A 21,000-nucleotide genomic window follows, 5' to 3' on the forward strand; every position below is an offset into this window, starting at 1 on the left:
CTGGGGCTCCGAGGGGGATTGCCCACTGCGCCACCCCCGTGTCTCCCCATTACCCACAATCCGCTGCACCACTGTGCCGCGATGGCAGACTACCCACAGTCCTTGGCGTTGGAGTCCTGCAGTGCCAAATCCCCCACAATTCATTGCGCCAGAGTCCTACTCTTGCTGAATACTCACAATCCAATGTGGCAGATTCCCACAATTCCTGATTTACCCACAGTCCTTTGCAATGGCCTCCCCTGATTTACCCACAGTCCTTTGCGCTGCCCTCCCACCCTTCCTGATGATCTGCAGTCCTTTGTGGCAGATTCCCGCCATCCCCGGTTACCCATAACTCCCTGGCTGACCTACCCTCCCCACTTCTCCGCCCCCCCTCCAGGCAAGGTGATCATGCACGACCCCTTCGCCATGCGCCCTTTCTTTGGGTACAATTTTGGGCGCTACCTGGAGCACTGGCTGGGCATGGAGGAGCGGCGCGGGGTCCATCTGCCCAAGATCTTCCACGTCAACTGGTTCCGCAAGGACACGGCCGGCAACTTCCTGTGGCCGGGCTTCGGGGAGAACTCGCGGGTGCTGGACTGGATCTTCCGGCGGGTGGAAGGGGAGGAAAGTGCGCGGGAGACGCCCATCGGCTATGTGCCTCAGGAAGGGGCCCTTAACCTCCAGGGCTTGGCCAAGGTGGACTTCCAAGAGCTCTTCTCCCTGCCCAAGGCCTTCTGGGAGCAGGAGGCGCGGGAGGTGCGCAAGTACCTGACCGAGCAGGTCAACGACGACCTGCCCCGGGAGGTGATGAGGGAACTCGAGGGGCTGGAGAGCCGGGTGAAGAAGATGTGAGGGGGGGGCAGGGAGGCGGCCCACCAAAGACACGGCCCTCATGGAGTTTGTTTACATAGCATTCCCCCGCCTTGCCCAATGCCCAACGCCGCTGCCATCTCAGTGCCTTGCTGCGAGTCAGCTGTCGTCTTCCCTTGATGGGGGTTGGCCATCTTCTATTCTTGACCGTGGTTCTGCCATCTTGTTTGCTTGAGGAGTCAGCCATTTTGTTCTCTTAATCACGATTCCACCATTTTCTTCCCTCAATGTGGGTGGGCCATCTTCAATTAGCATAGGCTGGCCATTATCTTTCCTTGACTGTGGTTCTGCCATCATCTTCAACTGACATGGGATGGCCTTCTTCTTTCCTTGACACGGATTGGCTGTTTTTGTTTCCTTGACGATGTCCACCATCTTGGTTCCTGGATGTGGGCTGCCCATATTTCTCCTCTTGACCATGGTTCTGCCATCTTGTTTCCATGCCCATGAGTCAGCCATCTTGTCCCCTTGAGAGGTTGACCTTCCTTCCAGCCACATTTTCATATAATCACTTGTGAGGTTGGAACGTCCAAGCTGGGTGTCACCATCGGGTCCAGCTCTTCACACAAACCGGGGCCACGGCATCTACCGCCAACCCTGTCCTCCTCAAACCCAGCATCAGCACACGAATGCAAACCTAGCGTCCTCCAGGCTTAGCTCTGAGGGTAAGGCGGATTTTAACCATGAGCTGTGCCCCTGTTGCAACACTAAAAAGGAACCACCGTCCATGGCTGGATCTCTCAACCGCACTGACCCTTTGCCACCCGTAACTCAGCCCAAGCCCAGTTCCTAAGCAGTATTAACCCCAAATCAACTCAGGATATGCCAGACCTCTCCATCACCACCCATCCTCCCCCCAGTGCTCAGCGCCCCTCCCCAGGTGGGGCACTGGCCAAATTCTCAACTCTGCCACCAGTCCCGCCCTGCGACCCCTCATCTAACCACACCAGGACACCCTGTCCCTTTCTCTTTAAGCCCTGAGTCCCACCTCAAACTGGAACCCCCCAAGCCCCCGTCTTCCCCCCGAGTCCTCGGTCGGTTCTTCCAGCCGCACTGGCCCTCCCTGCCGGGGGCCTCTCGCCATCAAGCTGAGGTGAGCTCAGCAACGCCCCCCCCCCCCAACTTCCTTTCCAGCACTGGGCCCCAGGCCTGCCCCTCTCACAGACACTCAGGAAGATTTTGCCTTAACGGCAGGGTGGGACGGCTCCTGGTGCCCCCCCCGACCCTGGCCCGGCTGGGAGACAGGGAAGGGGGGCTGAGCCGGGGCGGACGAGCCGCAGAAGGGCTCTTTCCCGGGCGCAGGCAGGGCCGCAGTGACACGGGGTTCAGTGCTGGGGCTCTGGGTACTGCACAATGGGGTTTTGTTACTAATCACTGCTAATGAGACACGAGTGTCAACCAATAAAAGGATTTGAAGGCCCATGGCTGGTTACTGGAGTGGGGGCGAGAGGGACGGGCCCGCGGGGGCCTCGCAGGGACTTCGGGCCCTTTTGGTTCAGCCTGCCTGGGGCCAGGATAAATGCAGAGACTGGTGAATGGGGGGGGGGGGCGGCAATGCAGGGGAGCAAAGGCTGCAGTTATGGGCGGGGTGGGGGGACGGGGGTCAGGTATAAAGTGTCACTGGATGGGGTGTTAGGGGCCGGGTATAAAGTGTCAGGGGATGGGGATGGGGGTGGGGTGAGGGGTGTTAGGGGCCTGCTATAAAGTGACACAGGGTGGGGCCAAGGAGGAGGGTGTTAGGAGCTGGGTACAGGGGGGGGTAGGTCTCTATAATTTTTGGTGGTGCCCAGAACGGGTCCAAATCCTGCCCCCAGACTCCTGTCTTGTAAACCGATGTATGTATTTTAAAATGCTGTAAAAACGTGAGGGCTCTGGCTGGGGATGGGGTTCAGGGTGCAGGAGGGGGCTCAGGACTGGCATGCGGGGTGAGGGCTCTGGCTGGGGATGGGGTTCAGGGTGCAGGAGGGCTCAGGACTGGCATGCGGGGTGAGGGCTCTGGCTGGGGATGGGGTTCAGGGTGCAGGAGGGCTCAGGACTGGCATGCGGGGTGAGGGCTCTGGCTGGGGAGGAGGGGTGTCGGAGGGGCTCAGGGCTAGGGCAGAGGGGTGGGGCTGTGGGGTGGGGCTGGGGTGAGGGCTGCGGGGTGGGGCTGGGGATGAGGGCTGTGGGGTCTAGGAGGGGCAGAGGGGTGGGGTGTGGGGGTGAGGGCTGAGGGGTGGGGTGAGGGGTGAGGGCTGCGGGGTGGGGCTGGGGATGAGGGCTGTGGGGTGTAGGAGGGGCAGAGGGCTGTGAGGGCAGAGGGTGGGATGAGGGGTGAGGGCTGCGGGTGGGGCTGGGGATGAGGGCTGTGGGGTGTGGTGTGAGGGCAGAGGGGTGGGGTGAGGGGTGAGGGCTGTGGGTGGGGCCGGGGATGAGGGCTGTGGGGGGTAGGAGGGGATCAGGGCTCAGGGCTCGGGCAGAGGGGGGGGGTGGGGGGGTGAGGGCGGCGGGGTGGGGCCGGGATGAGGGATGTGGGGTGTAGGAGGGCAGAGGGGTGGGATGAGGGGTGAGGGCTGCGGGGTGGGGCCGGGGATGAGGGATGTGGGGTGTAGGAGGGGCCCAGGACTAGGGCAGAGGGGTGGGATGAGGGGGTGAGGGCTGCGGGGTGGGGCCGGGGATGAGGGCTGTGGGGTGTAGGAGGGGATCAGGGCTCAGGGCTAGGGCAGAGGGGTGGGGTGTGGGGGTGAGGGCAGAGGGGTGGGGTGTGGGGGTGTCCCGGCGTCCCCGGGGGATGCTCGGGAGCTGCTCCCCACGCAGCAGCCGGGACTCGGGGGATTCTCCTCTCGGAGCAGCCTGGCTCCCGGGCTCCCCCCTTCCTGGCAGCGTCCCCGACCCCCCGACGCCGCAGCCAGCCAGGACCCCGGCGTAGGTACCGACACCGGACCCCCCAGTCAGCTCCACCGTGGGGCCAGGGAGGCCGGACCCCGGTTCTGCCCCCCCATTTCCCCAGCCTGCTCCAGACTGACACTCTCCAGCCCCCCCCGGGCCAGGAGCCGCCTGAGCCCTTGTGCTCCAGCCCCGTCCCTGGGCACCGTGCCGGGGAGGGGCCCAGGCCCTCAGCTGCCAGGAGCCCGGGCAGAGCCCCTCCCACCCGCCCCCTGGGGCTCTGCACCAATCACAGCCCCTGCCCCCCCCGAGACTTATCAGCTGCACAGGGGAAACTGAGGCACCCACACAGGAGTCCCAGAAAACACTCAGCGGGTTCCCACGGGGCTCGGGGGGACTCGGGGGGGGCCGGGCGGGGGGGGGGAGGGCTCCCCCCACTGACAGGGCACGTGCTCCTAGGGCCCCGCCCCTCGCCTCCCCTGTGCGGGTAACAAGTGACGCGACGGGGGCGGGGCCGGGGCGTCAGGGGGCGGGTAACGAGTGACGCGGGGCGGGGGCGGGGCTCCCCGTTTTATGCTTCACACAGTATCTTCCCCCAGCCAATCAGGAGCTGTGGAGCCCCCTAGTGGCCGTCAATCGTAAAACACCGTCTATGCGGGGAGCCAGGAGCCTCTCAGGCCCGCCTTTCTGTCCCGTCAATCACCGATCCGTTGTCCAATCAGGGAGCTGGCTCGCGCTCACTGCTCGCCTCCCACTCTGTGGTCTCGACCAGGCCCTTGTCAAATCAGAGAATCAGTGACCCTCAGGAGCCTGCCTACCACGTAGCCTGTCAATCTTTTTAGTGTCCAATCAGGAGAGTCGACGACTTCTTTAAAGGAGCAATTATTAGGCCCTCGGTCACTATTATCCAATCAGAGACCGAGGGCTATTTTTAGGCTACCAATCACTCCATGCTAACCAAATACCCACTGTCCCGCCTCCCCGCTTCGAGTGCCAGTCATATTGCAACTGTCCAATCAGAGAGCCCGGGCTTCAGCCTAGACCCGCCTCTTCTAATGCTGTCACTCTCAACCCAATCAGCGAACTGTCGCGAAGGTAGAGGGCCAATCAACGTGTCCGAATTTTCTACAACGCCCTCTAACCTACGTGATGTTGAGAGGAGGAGCCAATCAGAGCGCGCCGCGCTTGCCCCTCCCCCTCTCTTCTTCCGTTAGAAGCGGCTACTGCTCTAAAGATGTAAACAAGGCTTCGCGCTGCGAGCGTTGGAGGGTGAGGAAGGTCTCGCGGTTCCGGGAAGGGAGGGGGAGAGTTTGGAGTGGCTTCTGATTGGCCACGGCCGGCCCGCCGGGGACGGGGAGGAGGTTGTTGGGGGAGTCAGGTGGGTTCTGGTTGGTGAGGGGGGAGGGAGCTGGGTTGTGGACGGGGGTAGCAAGAGTGTCCCCCGAGTATGGGACGTTCTGATTGGTGGGCCTGGGGGAATATAGGGCGCTCTGATTGGTGGGAGGCTCTCTTGACTGTAAGAGGCCCCCTGGTTGGTGCAGGAGCTGATCAGTGGATTAGAGGCTGGCATATGAGAGGGGGCAAGAATCGAGGCTGTGGTTGGTTGCACAGTCAGCAGGCCCCTGAGATTGGTGGGTGACACACTGAGGGGAGCAAGAGTGCCCCCTGAGTATAAGGCGCTCTCATTGGTGGATGGCTGCTAACATGTCATTGGTGGGTTCCTGTGCTATATTGAGGGGAGCAAGTGTGTCCCCTGAGCACAGGCTCCTCTGATTGGTGGGGAAGGGAGGGGGCGCTGAATGTACAGATCTGATTGGTGGGCAGGGGATGGCGCCTTCATTGGTGGGCAGCTGCAGTATGTAGCACAATGGCCCCCTGAGTCTGAAGGGCTGTGATTGGTGGGTGGCTGTGGTATATTGAGGAGGACAATACTGCCCCCTGAGTATGAAAGGTTCTGATTGGTGGGTGGTTGTGGTATATTAAGGAGGATGGTACTGTTTCCTGAGTATAAAGGGCTGTGATTGGTAGGTTGCTGAGGTGTATTGAGAGGAGGCAGTACTGCCTCCTAAGTCTGAAGGCCTCTGATTAGTGGCTAAAGGTTTTCCTTTCAGGGAGCTTCTTGTTCCTGATTGGCTGCGGGGGAGTGGGAGAGGAGCCAACACAGCGGACCCCTGAGCCTAGTTCCAGACAATGCCATAAGTATGGGTTCCCGTAGCAGCAGCAGTGCCAGCTCTGGGGGCCAGGACCCCCAGGACGGCAGGCCCCAGAGGGGCTCCAGGCTCCTGCGGAGTGAGGAGGAGGAGGAAGAGGATGAAGATGTGGATCTGGCCCAGGTACTGGCATATCTACTGCGCAGGTAATTTACTTCACTGCCTACTCCCCTATGTGCAGCACAGGGAGTCCTCCCGGCTGCCTAGAGTTGCCAGCTGTCAAACTGCAAAAACCCCTTGCCCCGCCCCTTCCCTGAGGCCACGCCTCCCGCTCACTTCATCCCCCGCTCTCCCCCACCCTCATTAAGTTTCACCGGGTTGGGGTGCAGGAGGGGGTTTGGGTGCAGGGGGGGGCTCAGGGCTGGGGCAGGGCCTTGAGTGTGGGCTGGGGGTGGGGCCAAGGGGTTCGGCATGTGGGAGTGGGCTCCGGGCTCAGCCTGGGAAGGGTAGAGGAGTGGGGTGCAGGCCGGGATGCAGGGAGCTGGCTCTGGGAGGGAGTTTGGGTGCAGGGGGGGGCTCAGGGCTGGGGCAGGGGCTTGGGGTGCAGGCTCTGGGCAGCGCTTACTTTGGGGGGGCTCCTGGAAGTGTGGGCATGCCCAGCTCCCGGGCTTGGAGCCAGACAGGTGGCTCTGCACGCTGCCTCTGCCTGCAGGCACAGCTCCCGCAGCTCCCATTGGCTGTGGAGCCGGCACTCAGGGTGGAGGCAGTGCGCAGAGACTCCCTGGCTTCCCCTGCACCTAGGAGCTGGAGGTGCCAGCTGCTTCCAGGAGCCGCACGGAGCCGGGGCAGGCAGGGAACCTACCTTAGCCCCGCTGCCGTACTCGACTTTTAGTGGCCTAAAATTTCCTGGATGGGGTTCAGTAGCCTCTGGGAGATGGAGGCTGATCCCGGGAGACTCCCGGCCAATCTGGGAGGGTTGGCAACCCTACGTCTGCCCCAGGGTGGTGCCGGCTCCGATCTGGCCTCAGCTGGCATAGGGAGTGGGCTATGGGGCTTCTCCCTTCCCCTCCCAAGTGGAATCACAAGACAGGGTGCAGTGTAAATGCAACGACGACTCTGCTGTTGGATTGAATCAGTGGAAGAAAGCGACCTCAGTCGCTTCCTGACTGGCCCTGACAGACTTCATCCCTGCGGGATCCCGTGAGACACAAGCAGAAAATCCAGTCGGAACCATCAGCACGTGGGGGGCAGGCGGGAAAAGGGGAAACCTCCGATCTAACCTCTTCGGGACTGGAATTCAACAGTGGCTCATCAGGTGCCCCCGAGCTCCCAGGGAGACTCTGTGCCCCTAAAGCTGGGGGAATATCCCGCAGGAGCCGAGAGGATTTGCCCCAGATGATCACGCGGCTCCCTTCTAGCCTGAGAATCGACAAATCCTTCACACCAGGACACTGATGCAAGTTTCTAGATGGTGCACCCCGGACTCCTGGGTTCTATCCCTCCGTGATGCCAGAAGCCTCCCGGGCTAGGGTTTGGGGAGGGGGCTGAAGGGGAGGTTGGGCTGATGAATGAGCTCTGGTTTTGCACCCCGCAGAGGTCAGATTCGGCTGCTGCAGGGCGGAGGCGCAGCCAGTGTCCAGGTGGTCCAGACGCTGTCTGATTCAGACGATGACAACGACAGCGCCTGGGAGGGGCGGATGGGAGACCGTTACAACCCCCCAGGTACAGACCAGGACGCTGGGGTTCTGCCCCCAGCTCTGGGAGGGGATTGGGGGCTAGTGGTTAGAGCGGGAGGACTGGGACCCAGGGCTTCTGGGTTCTGTCCTCAGCCCTGAGAGGGGAGCAGGAGCTAGTGGTTAGAGCAGGGGGGACTGGGTTCTATCCCTGGTTCTGGGATGGGAATGTAGGCTAGTGGTTAGAGCAAGGGAGCAGCTGGGAGCCAGGACTCCTGGGTTCTATTCTCTGCTGCTATTTATACCTGGTACATCTCTCTGCCCCCCCACCCCCCGCAGTGGATTCAGCACCTGACACACGGGACGTGGAAAGTAACGAGATCAAAACCCAGATCCAGCTGGCGAACGGGATGCTGGGCTCCAGGCGAGCTGACCGCAGCATCCCCCACCTCCTCCGCCAGGTACGTGGCCCCTCCTGCAGGGGAGCCCTGGGGCCGAAGGGGAGTGGGGTCTGGTGGGTTAGAGCACAGGGACTCTGGGGTTCTCACACCCACTCTGCTCCCTCTGCAGAGAGAGTGGGGCTTGTGCCACAACAGCAGCTTTTCCCCGGGCGAGCGCTCCCGTGTGATGTCCCAGTGAGTATCGGCGCGGTGGGGTGGGGTGGGGGGCACTGGCAAGGGACTCCCCACTGACCCGGTGCTCTCTGCACCCCCCCAGCTTTCTGCCCAACCAGCTGGCGTTCACCGACTCCTACTACCAGAAGGCCTTCTGTGGCGTCTACTCCAGGGATGGACAGCTCTTCATGTCTGCCTGTCAAGGTATGGGGGTGGGGGGGCACTTGGGGCCAACAATCTTACCCACAATCCCCTCTGCTCTTGCCACAGGGGTCCCACTGCCGCCTGGCTGCTTGGCCTTGTGGGTAAGCAACATCCCAGAATTCTCTCTCCTTCTGCCTTTCCGAAGGGGGTAGTACCGGCTTGTAGTGCCACCCGCCCACTTGGCATTGTGGGTCAGGGTCATGCCCTTGTGCATTGTGGGTAACCACTCTACCAGAATCCTCTCCGGTCCCATCTGAGGGTCCTTCAGGGGAGCAATCTGGGAGGGCCCTTACCCACAATGCAAAGCAGCTGAGCTGTGTAGGGAGCTCCTGGGCAAGCAGAGAGGATTCTGGGAGGGCATTTCGCACAGTGGCTGGGCCACCCTGGGGGCAAGCAGAGAGGATTCTGGGAGGGCGCTTATCCCTTTGCATTGTGAGTAGTCTTCCCATTCTGTCCTGCGATGTGTGGTAGACACTCAGCACTGCCCCCGCCCCACTTTGCATTGTGGGTACGGGCCATCCTAGCATCCTCCCTCCTAAACCCTCCCTTCTCTCCCTGCCCCCCTCCCAGACCAGACGATCCGCCTGTACGACTGCCGCTACGGAGGCTTCCGGAAGTTCAAGAGCATCCGGGCACGGGACGTGGGCTGGAGCGTCCTGGACGTCACCTTCACCCCCGACGGAGGCCACTTCCTCTACTCCAGCTGGTCCGACTACAGTGAGTAGGGACTGGGGGCGGAGTCTGCCTTAGTCCTGCCCCCAGGCAGGAAACACTGACCAGTCTCTGTCTCCCTCCCTCCCCCAGTTCACATCTGTAACATCTATGGCGACGGAAACGTCCACACGGCACTGGATCTGAGGTAATGGGGCGGGGGGGGGGCATGATAGGAGGGGCTGAGGGGTCGGCTATCATGATACGGGGGGATTAAAGGGGCTACTGGTCATTGTGGTCTGGGTGGGGGCGATTGCCTGGCCGGTGACGTATGCCCCACCTTGCAGAGGGAGAAACTTCTCCCCACCTCCACCCCCCTGACCCTAGGTCCCTGCCAGTCTGCCCTGAGGGGAGACCCCTCCCTGACCCCCAGATCGGAGGATCAGTTAGACCCACAGCATGGGAGAAAGAGCCACCAGCCAGGCGTGGAGGGAAAAGATTCCCTGAGCCCCCTCGGGTCCCTGGCCCACTCCCTCTAGAGTCCCACCTCCTACTGTGGCTGATCCCTGGTGCCTCAGGGGAAGATGGAGGGGAGGGAATACCCAAAATGCAACTGGCCAGACGTCCATCATGATTGCTTCCTGACCCCTGCAGGCTGCAGCCCTGAAGCATGAGAGTGGAGGCTGGGTATCAGCTTCAGATGAGCACATCGGGGGGCAATGCATGCCCATCCCGTTCTCCCCAGAGGCATGAAGGAAGGGGACGAGCAGGGGGACCCATAGATTCATGGACTCTGAGGACCACCCCCTTCCCCCCCAGCCGCAGGATTTCAGTGTCTCTTTCCTCATCACAGGCCAGACGAGCGCCGGTTCGCTGTCTTCTCCCTCACGGTCTCCTCCGACGGGCGGGAGGTGCTTGGCGGGTAAGTCACAAGGGCACCCCCAAAGCCAAGAGCAGCCCAGGTGGGCTCCTGCATTTCCAATCCGGTCATGTGGCGAGAGCAGAGAGGATTCTGGGACAGCCGTTACCCATAATGCATGGTGGGATGGCCACTGCACTCAATGGACTTCTGGGAGTCCCTCCCACTCCTTTCTAAAAGGCCCGTGGGCGAGAGCGGAGAGGATTCTGGGACAGCAGTTGACCACCCAGCCATGCGCTGTGGCTCTTACCCACAATGCATAGCGAGGTGAGCCCCACTGAGCCAGGTTAGACCAGCTAGGCACCCCTCAGGCCCATACCTCTCCACCAGGGGTCAGGGTCACCCTCTGTACCCCTCAGAGCTTGCCCCACCTCCAGCCTCGCTGCCTGATGCCTCAGTTTCCCCTCCCCAGGGCTAACGACGGGTGCGTCTACGTATTCGACCGGGAGCAGAATAAACGGACCCTCAAGGTACCTCCCCTGCTGGGGGGCAGGCGGACACACTGGGGGCAGGGAGGGTTCTGGGAGGGTGCTTACCCACAATGCTGTGCGGGTTGGTGCACTGGGAGCCCCTTGGTGACAGCAGAGCGGATTCTTTGCACAGACGCTCCCAGCCTCAGAACACTTCTAAAAACTGGAGTTTTATTAAACCGTGTATCCCAACCTGAGCAGCCGCAGCTTGGTACGCGCCTGCCGCTGAGCCCCCCGAGCTCTGCTCCTACCCCGGCGCCCCACACCTGTCCCCTTTGACCTCTGCGGTCGACTGCCAAGCCTTGGCGAGTGCTACGTTCTCCCCTCGGAACCGGGACTGATGTGGGACGATGGGCCCTCGCTCCCGGGAGTCCCGCTGGCTCGTAAGCGCCGTCTCCGCTGTGCCGGGGCTTTGTGTGAAACTAAAAACCCCTGGATCCCACGGGCAGAAGGGGCCGGCGTGCTCATCTCGTCTGACCTAGATACTGCGGGGCATAGACCCCCCCTCCTCAGTGATTCCTAGAGCAGCGCTCTTGATTTTAAAATCCCTGGTGATGGAGAGTCCACCATGCCCCTTGATAAGTGGTTCCAATGGTTAGTTACTCTCATGGTTAAACATTTACACCTTATTTCTGGTCTGAACTTGTCTAGCTTCAGCAGCCAGCCCCTGGGTCTTGGCCTGCTAGAGTGCAGCGCCTCTTAGCAAAGATTTGTTCCCCACGTAGGAACTTGTATAGACTGAGATCGAGTCAGACTCCAGGAGCTTAATTGGGTTGGCTTATCCCTCGAAGGCAGGATTCCCAAACCTTGAATCGTTCTCATAGCTCCTCCCTGAACCCTGGGCGTAGCTTTCCAGCCACGGTCGCACCAGTGCAAATTCAGAGGTGAAATAACCCCTGGATGGAGAGGGTGGAGCAGTGCAAATAATGGATTTTTGTGCTTCCCTGGCCATTCCAAACTACATTTTTGCTTCGGATTGGCCTAAAATCCAAACCTTTTGACGGATCAACTCGGAAAAGAATTAGTTCCGGGTGGAGTGAAACGTTTTGACACAACCAAGAGGGGTCGTTTTACTGCTCACCATTTAAAAACATTTGGTTTTTAATCAAATGAAAGGAGACAGAGCAGAAAGTTGGAAAACAGAGACACACAACGTTTCGATTTGGGGGAGAGGTTCCCGCACTTACTTTTTTTTTTTTTTTTTTCCCCCTCCCAACCCAAACAATCTGGTGAAACCTGCTCAAATTAGCAAAAAGTTTTGGCGTCACAGATTCTGCATTTTTTAGCTTCAAAGAAAGCACAGAAAAAAATCTGTGGCGTGTGCCAGACATAAGGAGATGCCGGGGACGCGTTCACCCGTCCGGTAGTTGGTTTAGACACTAAGTAGGTGCTCAGATATCGTCACCGCTGGGCGTCTTTTCTCTCTAGCTGCGAACGTCAGCGGCTCTTTCTGGCGATTTCACCTCTTGTCCACTACAGCTTTCAGACCCCATGTTCTCATTTTGGCACTGATGCCTTCCAGCGGCCGGTGCGAAGGTCACAGCGTTCGACTTGGCAGCTCCCAAACCATCCTGCTCCTTCTCCAGCCGTGGCTGGAAGGGTTCAGAGTTCAGTGGCTGCTGCCGTCCCGTAATGCAGTTGATCTTCGATCTGCATATGAGTGGAGACTGAATTCCTCTCCTCAAGCCAAGCTCAGATTGGGCTAGTTTGCCTTCTTCCCAGCACCTTCTACGGTGGCACTGAAGTTACAAAGCAGTAAAAACTTCGTCACCCGCTTTCACTCTGTTGACTGGACGATCCTTTCAAGAGCAGGACATTTAGCCTGAAAACCTGGCTCCCCTGTAAGATTCCTGCCAAATGCTCTGTCCCCTGTTCAGAGGCCGTGCCAGGCGCTGGCTGATCCTAGCAATTCGTTCCACCTCTTTGGAGTTCCCCGGGGAAACCCAACCCCAGCTGAGATACAGAAGAGGGGGAGTCCCATGGTGTCGGTTCGCCACGTCGTGGTCGGCAAACCAGGCTTGTGAGTTTCACCTCAGACTCGAATCTGCTCTCCATAATTCCGGCTAAAGTTCAGCTGCATCTTTTTGTTTCCTGCTAAGCTACGCCTCCCGTTGGCGGCCGAGGCCGCAGTAAACCAGCTGGGGCCCAGCTTCCGGGAGTTTGGGCTCGCCAGAAATCCCACTTTCAAGCCAAGTGGCCCCACCCCCGCTGCCCTTTCTTCGGGAGTGGCCGGTTGTGCTGTTTGATTAAAAAGCGCCATCGAGGGCAGGGGTGACGCAGCTCCCGCAGGTGTTTGGCTCGTCGTTCCCTGAGCGGCTGTGAAATCTTTCAGCCCGCGGCCCTTTCAGTTTGATCTTCCAATGTTAACTCCAGCAACAGAGGCATCCCTGAGCTCCCATCTCTTCCCTGTTTCCACGCGCTTCGGTACTGCGGGGTGACCGCAGAAGTGCTCACCCCCAGACCGGGAGCAGCGTCCCCAGCCCTGCCGACCTGTCCCCTTTCGCCTCGTTAGCTGAGTGCCAGCCCTTAGGAGAGAAGCAGAGCAGGGAAATGATCTTCAAAGAGCTAATGCCACAGGGCCAAGCAGCTAGGCCCTTTTGAGCAAGAGTAGAGAGAATTCTGGGAGGGGGCTTACCCACAATGCAAAGCTGCTGGACTGCCCTTGAGAGGACCCACAGGTAAGCCCCCTCCCAGAATCCTCTCTGCAAAGCTGCTGGGCTGCCCTGGGAGCCTTTGGGAGGACAGAGAGGATTATGGGAGTGCACTTACCCACAATCCTAGAATCATCGAACTGGACGGGACCTTGAGAGGTCATCTAGTCCAGTCCCCTGCACTCATGGCAGGACCAAGGATTATCTAGACCATCTCTGACAGGTGTTTGTCGAACCTTCTCTTGAAAATCCCCGATGATGGAGATTCCACAACCTCCCTGGGCAATTTATTCCTGTGCGTAACCACCCTGACAGGAAGTTTTTCCTAATGTCCAACCTCAACCTCCCTCGCTGCAGTTTGAAGCCCATCGCTTCTTGTCCTGTCCTCAGAGGTTAAGAACAATCTTTCTCCCTCCTCCTTGTAACACCCTTTTATGTACTTGAAAACGGTTTCATGTCCTCTCAGTCTCCTCTTCTCCAGATTAAACAAACCCAATTTTCCAGCCTTCCCTCACAGCTCATGTTTTCTAGCCCTTTAATCATTTTTGTTGCTCTTCTCTGGACTCTCTCCAGTTTGTCCACATCTTTCCTGAAATGTGGTGCCCAGAACTGGACACAATGAGGCCTAATCAGTGCGGAGTAGAGCGGAGGAATGACTTCTCGTGTCTTGCTCACAACACTCCTGCTAATACAGCCCAGAAGGATGTTCGCTTTTTTTGCAACAGCGTCACACTGACTCCTATTTAGCTTTTGATCCCTAGAACCCCCAGCCCCCTCTCCGCAGTGCCCCTTCCTAGTCGGTTATTTCCCATGTTGTATGTGTGCAACTGATTGTTCCTTCCTGAGTGGAGCACTTTGCATTTGTCCTTATTGAATTTCATCCTATTTACTTCAGACCATTTCTCCAGTTTGCCCAGATCATTTTGAATTTTAATTCTATCCTCCAGAGCACTTGCAACCCCTCCCAGCTTGGGATCGTCCACAGACTTTATGAGTGTTCTCGCTGTGCCATTATCTAAACCATTGATGAAGATATTGAACAGAACCGATCCCTGCGGGGCCCCACTCGTTAGGCCCTTCTAGCAGAACTGTGAACCACTGATCAGTGCTCTCTGGGAACGAGTTCTGCCCCCACCTTCTAGTAGTTCCATCTAGGATGGATTTCCCTAGTTTGTTTATGCAAAGCGGCTGGGCCCCACTGGGTCCCTGGCATGAGAGCAGAGAGAGGGAGGTGGCTTACCCACAATGCAAAGCAGCTGGACTGCCCTGGATAGGACAGAGAGGATTATGGGAGCACACAATGCAAAGAGAGCAGGGAATATTCGTGGAGGGCGCTTACCCACAATGCCGTGTAACCCCTCACCCCCACCCCAGATCGAGTCCCATGAGGACGACGTGAACGCCGTAGCTTTCGCCGACGGCAGCTCCCACATCCTCTTCTCTGGGGGCGACGACGCCATCTGCAAGGTGTGGGACCGGCGCACCATGCGGGAGGATGACCCCAAGCCAGTGGGCGTGCTGGCCGGCCACCAGGACGGCATCACCTTCATCGACAGCAAGGTGAGCGCCCCCTGGGGGCTGAATCCCACCCTGTGGCAGAGAGGGCTGGGTGCAGGGTGCTGACCCACATCTGCCTCAATCCACCCCAGGGAGACGCCCGCTATTTGATTTCCAACTCGAAGGACCAGACCATCAAGCTGTGGGACATCCGGCGGCTCTCAGGGCGCGAGGGGCTGGAGGCATCACGCCAGGCCGTCACCCAGCAGAACTGGGACTACCGCTGGCAGCAGGTGCCCAAGAAAGGTCAGCACGAGGGCATGTAGGAGTGAGAAATGGGGTGGGAAGCAGGGCAGGGGGCAGGAAGTGGGGGTAGGGAGGGGACGGGGACAGGAAGTGGGGGCACCAGGTGGGGGTCGGGGGAAAGGGGGGACAGGAAAGGCACTGTTCAGCTACTGGGGGGTGGGGCAGGAAGTGGGGGTAGGGAGGGGACGGGGACAGGAAGTGGGGGTCTGGGGAAGGGGGGGACAGGAAAGGCACTGTTCAGCTACTGGGGGGTGGGGCAGGAAGTGGGTGGCAAGGAGGTGGAAGTGGAGTGCAATGGTGGGGAAGGGGAGGCAGAGAGTAGAGGTCAAGGGGGATGCAGGAAGTGGCATGGTGGCCCTGAGCCTGCCCCCTTGGGGAGGGGGAGCGAAGCAGGAAGTCCCGCCCTGGGGATGGATCTGGTGTGAGTGTGGGCTGGCTCTAACCCTGTCAATCTCCAGCCTGGCGCAAGACCAAGCTGCCAGGCGACAGCTCCCTGATGACGTACCGGGGCCATGGAGTGCTGCACACGCTGATCCGCTGCCGCTTCTCGCCCCCACACAGCACCGGCCAGCAGTACATCTACAGCGGCTGCTCCACCGGCAAGGTGGTGGGTGAGTGAGGCAGGCTCAGAGAGGGAGAGCGAAACAGGAAGTCCCACCCACCAGACAAGGGCCAAACAGGAAGTCCTGCCCGTAGGAGGGTGGGGGTGGGGCTATGACATGGGCCAGGGCCACCAGTGTACATACACATGGGGGAGCCACTGTGTGGGTGGGAGCGGGGCAAAGCATAGGGGGAAGTGCCATGCGGGGTGGGGCAAAGCATAGGGGAAGTGCCATGCGGGGCGGGGCAAAGCATTGGGGGAAGTGCCATGCTTGAGGGGCGGGGCAAAGCATAGGGGGAAGTGCCATGCGGGGCGGGGCAGGGGAGAGGTCCCTAGGCTTTGGACTGTACCACTGAGTTCATAGTGGAGGAGGATGACTGGAAAGGACCATGCCTTCACATGGGGCAGGGGGTGTTTGAGAGTTGGGCAGTACTACTACATTCATGGCAGGGGAGACTTGGGCAGTACCACTATATGCTGTAGGGGGAAGGGATCCAGTGGAAGATACTGTACCATTCTATGCGAAATAGAGGGTGGGGGCAGCCAACCTAGAGCAAGGTCAGGAGGGCTCATTGTATATGGGGGGGGGGGGGGGCGACAAATGGCATGTACCATTGTAGTGGGCTGGAGAGGGGGAAATCTCATTCTTGCTGCTTTGCCCCAGTGTATGACCTCCTGAGTGGGCAGATCATCAAGAAACTGACCAATCACAAGGCCTGTGTGCGTGATGTCAGCTGGCACCCCTACGAGGAGAAGATCGTCAGCAGTTCGGTGAGTGGGGGGGGGCAACAGGGGCTGACACCATGGGGGAGCGTGTCCCCTGGGGGGGGAGATGCTCTGCCCAAAGGGGGGACCCCGGAAGGGGGAACCCAATGGCGGATGCTCTGCCCACGGGGGGGATCCCGGCAGGGAGGAGGGGGATCCCAGTGGGGGAACGCTCTGCCCAAGGGGGATCCCGGCAGGGAGGAGGGGGATCCCAGTGGGGGGGGGGAACGCTCTGCCCAAGGGAGGGATCCCAGCAGGGAGGAAGGGGAATCCCAGCGGGGGGGGGCACTGTGCCCGAGAGGGGGACCCCAGCAGGGTGGAGAGGGATCCCAGCGGGGGGGCACTGTGCCCAATAGAGGGGGACCTAGAGGGGAGGGGGACTGCTCTGACCGAGGCAGGGACCCAGCGGTGGATGCTCTGCCCAAGGGGGGGACCCCGGCAGGGTGGAGGGGGGATCCTAGCAGGGGGGCGCTCTGCCCGAGGGGGGGCCCCCGGCAGGCTCCTGGGGGCGCTTTCACCCCTCTCTCTCTCCCCCCCGGCAGTGGGACGGCTGTCTGCGCCTGTGGGAATACCGCCAGGCTGAATACTATGAAGATGATCTCAGGGACCCCGCAAACCTCCCTTCGGCTGGGGAGCCCCCCGCAAGCTCCCCCGGCTCCTCGGATCAGTAGCCCCCCAGCCGGGGTGCCCCGTTTCTCAGTGCTTGGACGTGTGGGGACTGCATTGGGGGGGCTCTGGGCCCTGCTGTGTGTCATGGACACCCCAAAAGTCCTCTGCCCTGGGGGGAGGCTTTTCTCTGGCTCAGTACCCCAGGGGCAGTGTGGGGGGAGGAGTCAGTGTCCCCCCCCAGTCACTGGGGTGCAGGGCTGCGGGAATCCCCCCGGGACACTGGATGTGTATTATGGACTGACCTGTAATTTACTGGGCGGGGAAGGGGGCAGGGGGCCTGACCCCTCTAGGGGGCGCTGGCTCTGACCCAGCCCCAGGGCAGGGCCTGGCTTGCTTGGGGTAGGGGCAGGGAATGGGGCGCAGGGCCTGACCCCTCTAGGGGGTGTGGGGCCTGATCCAGCCCCAGGGCAGGAACTGGCTGGCTTGGGGTGGGGGGCCGGGAAGGGGGTGGGGGGCCTGTCCCCTCTAGGGGGTGCTGGCTCTGACCCAGCCCCAGGGCAGGGACTGGGGCGCGGGGCCTGACCCCTCTAGGGGGTGTGGGGCCTGATCCGGCCCCAGCGCAGGGACTGGCTGCTCAGGGTGGGGGGTAGGGGCAGGGCCTGACCCCTCTAGGGGGCGCTGGCTCTGACCCAGCCCCAGGGCAGGGACTGGCTGGCTCGGGGGAGACAGGGGCAGGGACTGGGGCACAGGGCCTGACCCCTCTAGGGGGTGTGGGGCCTGATCCGGCCCCAGGGCAGGGACTGGCTGGCTCGGGGTAGGGGCAGGGAAGGGGGTGGGGGGGCCTGACCCCTCTAGGGGGCGCTGCTCTGACCCAGCCCCAGGGCAGGGACTGGCTGGCTTGGGGTGGGGGGCAGGGAAGGGGGTGGGGGGCCTGTCCCCTCTAGGGGGCGCTGGCTCTGACCCAGCCCCAGGGCAGGGACTGGCTGGCTCGGGGTAGGGGCAGGGAAGGGGGCGGGGGGCCTGACCCCTCTAGGGGGTGCTGGCTCTGACCCAGCCCCAGGGCAGGGACTGGCTGCTCAGGGTGGCGCGGGGCCTTTCCCCCCCCACATGCCAGATGGGGCCTGCACCCCCCAGAGGGACAGCTGGGCTCAGCATTGGGGGACCTCCAGCAGGAATCTTGCTGCCCCCCTAAATGTGGGGGAGCCTGGCTGGAGGCCCCCACCCCATCTCCATGACTTGTTCTCCCTTGGCCAGTGGGGGGATGTGGGGTCCCCTGCAGGGACGGGGGGTGAAGGGGCAGGGGGGCCTGGCTGGAACGTGGGGTGCAGCCCCCCTATTCTGGGAGCGGGGCCCCGCACTAGGGCAGTTTGGGGGCACCGGGGCGGGGGGGGATTCTGTCTGTGCCACCTGCTGTCTGTCAATAAAGCTCTGGCCATTGCTCCGGCTGCGTGCGTGGGGCGCCCGGGCTCCGCGGTCGCCGCGCGTCACGGCCGGGGAGGCCAGGGCCGGGAGCGGGGGCCGCCTGCCCCTCGCCCTGCTGGCCACCGTGGCCGGCTGGGCGCTGGCCCTGGCCCGGGCCCTGCTGGTCCTGAGCAGCGAGGGCTGCGCCTGGCTCCTGGGCGCCCCCTGCCTGCGGCGGGCGTATCACGCCTGGCTGGCGGGCGCCGTGGTGCTGGGGCCTCTGCTGCACCCCCTGGCCGACCCCCACGGCCTGCTGGCCAACCCCACAACTTCCTCAGCCGGTGAGCGGGGCGGCCGGGCAGGACAGGGAGGCCCAGGGGTGGGGCTGGGAGGGGCCCCTTGGGGACTGGGCAATAGGGCCCAGGACATGTGGGGCTAGGGGACCAGGACCTGTGGGGCTGGCATGGGGCCGGGGGCAGGCAGGAGGCCCTTGGCTGGTGGGGGGCGGGGAAGGGGACAGGGAGGCCCAGGACGTGGGGCTGGGGGCAAGCAGGAGGCCCTTGGCTGGTGGGGCTAGGAAGGGCCGGGGCCCAGGACGTGTGGGGCTGGGGACCAGGCAGGGGCGGGCGTGGGGCCGGGAACGGGACAGGGAGGCCCAGGACGTGTGAGGCTGGCATGGGGCTGGGGGCAGGCAGGGAGGCCCTTGGCTGGTGGGGCTGGGAAGGGGCCGGAAGGCCAGGCAGGAGGCCCAGGACATGTGGGGCTGGAGGGGGCAGGCAGGGAGGCCCTTGGCTGCGGGGGGCTGGGAAGGGGCTGGGGGCCCAGGACGTGTGGGGCTGGGAAGGGGGACCAGGCAGGGAGGCCCTTGGCTGGCGGGGGCTGGGAAGGGGACCAGGCAGGGGCTGGGGGCCAGGCAGGAGGCCCTTGGCTGGCGGGGGCTGGGAGGGGGAACCAGGACGTGTGGGGCTGGGAAGGGGGACCAGGCAGGGGCTGGGGGCAGGCAGGGCGGCCCTTGGCTGGCGGGGCTGGGAAGGGGCCGGGGCCCAGGACGTGGGGCTGGGGGCAGGCAGGCGGCCCTTGGCTGGCGGGGGCTGGGAAGGGGGACCAGGCAGGGGCCGGGGGCCAGGCAGGAGGCCCTTGGCTGGCGGGGGCTGGGAGGGGACCAGGCAGGGGCCGGGGCCAGGCAGGAGGCTCTTGGCTGGCGGGGGCTGGGAGGGGACCAGGCAGGGGCCGGGGGCCAGGCAGGGAGGCCCTTGGCTGGCGGGGGCTGGGAGGGGACCAGGCAGGGGCTGGGGGGCAGGCAGGAGGCTCTTGGCTGGCGGGGGCTGGGAGGGGACCAGGCAGGGGCTGGGGGCCAGGCAGGAGGCCCTTGGCTGGCGGGGGCTGGGAGGGGGACCAGGCAGGGGCCGGGGGGCCAGGCAGGAGGCCCTTGGCTGGCGGGGGCTGGGAGGGGACCAGGCAGGGGCCGGAGGGGCCAGGCAGGAGGCCCTTGGCTGGCGGGGGGCTGGGAGGGGGACCAGGCAGGGGCCGGAGGGGGCCAGGCAGGGAGGCCCTTGGCTGGCGGGGGCTGGGAGGGGGACCAGGCAGGGGCTGGAGGGGGCCAGGCAGGGAGGCCCTTGGCTGGCGGGGGCTGGGAGGGGGACCAGGCAGGGGTTGGGGGCCAGGCAGGAGGCCCTTGGCTGGCGGGGGGCTGGGAGGGGGACCAGGCAGGGGCTGGGGGCCAGGCAGGGAGGCCCTTGGCTGGCGGGGCTGGGAAGGGGGCCAGGCAGGGAGGCCCTTGGCTGGCGGGGGCTGGGAGGGGACCAGGCAGGGGCCGGGGGCCAGGCAGGGAGGCCCTTGGCTGGCGGGGGCTGGGAGGGGGACCAGGCAGGGGCGGGGGCTGGGAGGGGGCCAGGCAGGGAGGCCCTTGGCTGGTGGGGGCTGGGAGGGGGACCAGGCAGGGGCTGGGGGCCAGGCAGGAGGCCCTTGGCTGGCGGGGGCTGGGAGGGGGCCAGGCAGGGGCCGGGGGCCAGGCAGGGGGCCCTTGGCTGGCGGGGGCGGCCCGCCGCGCCCCTAACGTGCCCCTCTCCCACAGCACCTTCGCGGCCTCGGCCTGGGGCTGGACCTGCGCGCTGGCGGGCGGCTTCGCGCTGCTGCTGAGCTACGGGGCCACGGGCCGGGCGCTGGCCCCGCTGCGCCCCCTGGCCCGGCTCGCCGTGGGCTCCGCGCTGCAGCTGGGCGCCGCCGCCGCCCTCGGGCTGCTGGACGAGCCGCCGGGCTGCTGCCCGCGGCGCTGCCCCCGCGGCCCCGCGGCCGGGCGGCCTGGCGGGCGGGCCCGCGGGCGCGGCGCGCGGCCCAGCTTCCTGCTCACCTCCTGCAGCCTGGTGCTGGCCGAGGAGCTCGCCCCGTTCCGCCGATACCTGGCCCGCGCGCACCCGGCCGGCGCCGCGCTGCGCGTCGTCGTGCTGCTGAGCGCGCTGCTGGTGTGGCTGCTGTGCCGGCTGCTGCTGGGCGCCGCCGTGCACGGCCCGGCCTTCGGGGCGCAGCTGCTGGGCGCGGCCGCGGCCACCCTGGCCTGGCACCTCACCTACCGCGGCTGGTACCGGGCCCGCTGGTCCCCGGGCCGCCCGGCCGCCGGCCTCTTCCCCAAGGGCGAGCCGCGCGCCTGAGCGCGCCGCCGGCCGGACGCCTGGGTTCCTGCCGCAGCCGGGGGAGCCGGTCCCTCTCCGGGCTGGGCTCCCCCCGGGTGAGCCGCGCGCCTCAGGGACCCCGGCCCCACGCGCGGCTGGGGGT

At 63.4% G+C, this 21,000-nt stretch overlaps 4 protein-coding genes and 1 long non-coding RNA gene across 10 annotated transcripts in view; 3 read left to right on the forward strand and 2 right to left on the reverse strand.

The window, feature by feature from the left end:
• Positions 1 to 2,272, forward strand: part of PCK2 (phosphoenolpyruvate carboxykinase 2, mitochondrial) — a 10,549-nt gene extending 8,277 nt beyond the window's left edge. For both annotated transcript variants that reach the window (XM_039498282.1, XM_039498283.1), the window contains exon 10: positions 380 to 2,272. In XM_039498282.1, the coding sequence (XP_039354216.1) occupies positions 380 to 834 (455 nt within the window). In that variant the 3' untranslated portion in view covers positions 835 to 2,272. The remainder of the gene's footprint in view (positions 1 to 379) is intronic.
• Positions 1 to 5,001, reverse strand: part of NRL (neural retina leucine zipper) — a 24,117-nt gene extending 19,116 nt beyond the window's left edge. Inside the window, exons 1-2 of one of the 2 annotated variants that reach the window (XM_039498308.1) lie at positions 4,864 to 5,001; positions 4,365 to 4,492 (exon numbers count right to left, since the gene is read on the reverse strand). The gene's annotated coding sequence lies outside the window, so the exon portion shown is untranslated. Of the gene's footprint in view, positions 1 to 4,364; positions 4,769 to 4,863 lie in introns of those variants that run through there. The other variant, XM_039498306.1, reaches the window with a different exon arrangement.
• DCAF11 (DDB1 and CUL4 associated factor 11) lies at positions 4,866 to 17,258 on the forward strand. Of its 4 annotated transcripts, none has more exons than XM_039498288.1 (15): positions 4,866 to 4,986; positions 5,829 to 6,073; positions 7,462 to 7,589; positions 7,880 to 8,001; positions 8,111 to 8,175; positions 8,258 to 8,358; positions 8,929 to 9,075; positions 9,163 to 9,217; positions 9,863 to 9,931; positions 10,341 to 10,398; positions 14,424 to 14,609; positions 14,699 to 14,852; positions 15,311 to 15,463; positions 16,118 to 16,224; positions 16,761 to 17,258. In XM_039498288.1, exons 2-15 carry the CDS (start codon positions 5,919 to 5,921, stop codon positions 16,887 to 16,889), a joined length of 1,629 nt encoding a protein of 542 aa, XP_039354222.1. In that variant the 5' UTR covers positions 4,866 to 4,986; positions 5,829 to 5,918; the 3' UTR covers positions 16,890 to 17,258. The 4 variants fall into 4 exon arrangements, with proteins under 4 accessions (XP_039354222.1, XP_039354223.1, XP_039354225.1 ...); XM_039498289.1 differs by having other exon boundaries at positions 4,907 to 4,986; positions 5,816 to 6,073; XM_039498291.1 differs by lacking the exon at positions 4,866 to 4,986 and adding an exon at positions 5,236 to 5,348.
• LOC120380540 lies at positions 11,605 to 16,207 on the reverse strand. Its single transcript, XR_005587795.1, has 2 exons — positions 16,066 to 16,207; positions 11,605 to 12,923 (listed from the first exon to the last, which is right to left on the reverse strand). It is a non-coding gene; the product is annotated as an uncharacterized LOC120380540 (long non-coding RNA).
• An 830-nt stretch (positions 17,259 to 18,088) lies between the features above and the next one.
• Positions 18,089 to 20,876, forward strand: FITM1 (fat storage inducing transmembrane protein 1). The gene is given in 3 exon segments (XM_039498767.1): positions 18,089 to 18,548; positions 18,551 to 18,569; positions 20,303 to 20,876. Coding segments are annotated over 3 exon segments (1,053 nt in total).
• Positions 20,877 to 21,000: the final 124 nt, after the last annotated feature.

Source organism: Mauremys reevesii, linkage group 13, assembly GCF_016161935.1.
Source record: "Mauremys reevesii isolate NIE-2019 linkage group 13, ASM1616193v1, whole genome shotgun sequence".
In the NCBI taxonomy this organism is placed as follows: Eukaryota; Metazoa; Chordata; order Testudines; family Geoemydidae; genus Mauremys; species Mauremys reevesii.

Excerpts from the sequence above, each read along its gene's own strand:
- DCAF11 (XM_039498288.1), top strand. The coding sequence starts at position 5,919 with ATGGGTTCCCGTAGCAGCAGCAGTGCCAGCTCTGGGGGCCAGGACCCC. Across the intron at positions 8,002-8,110 it reads TCCCCCACCTCCTCCGCCAG|AGAGAGTGGGGCTTGTGCCA; the intron begins GTACGTGGCCCC and ends CTCCCTCTGCAG. Across the intron at positions 9,218-9,862 it reads CACACGGCACTGGATCTGAG|GCCAGACGAGCGCCGGTTCG; the intron begins GTAATGGGGCGG and ends TCCTCATCACAG.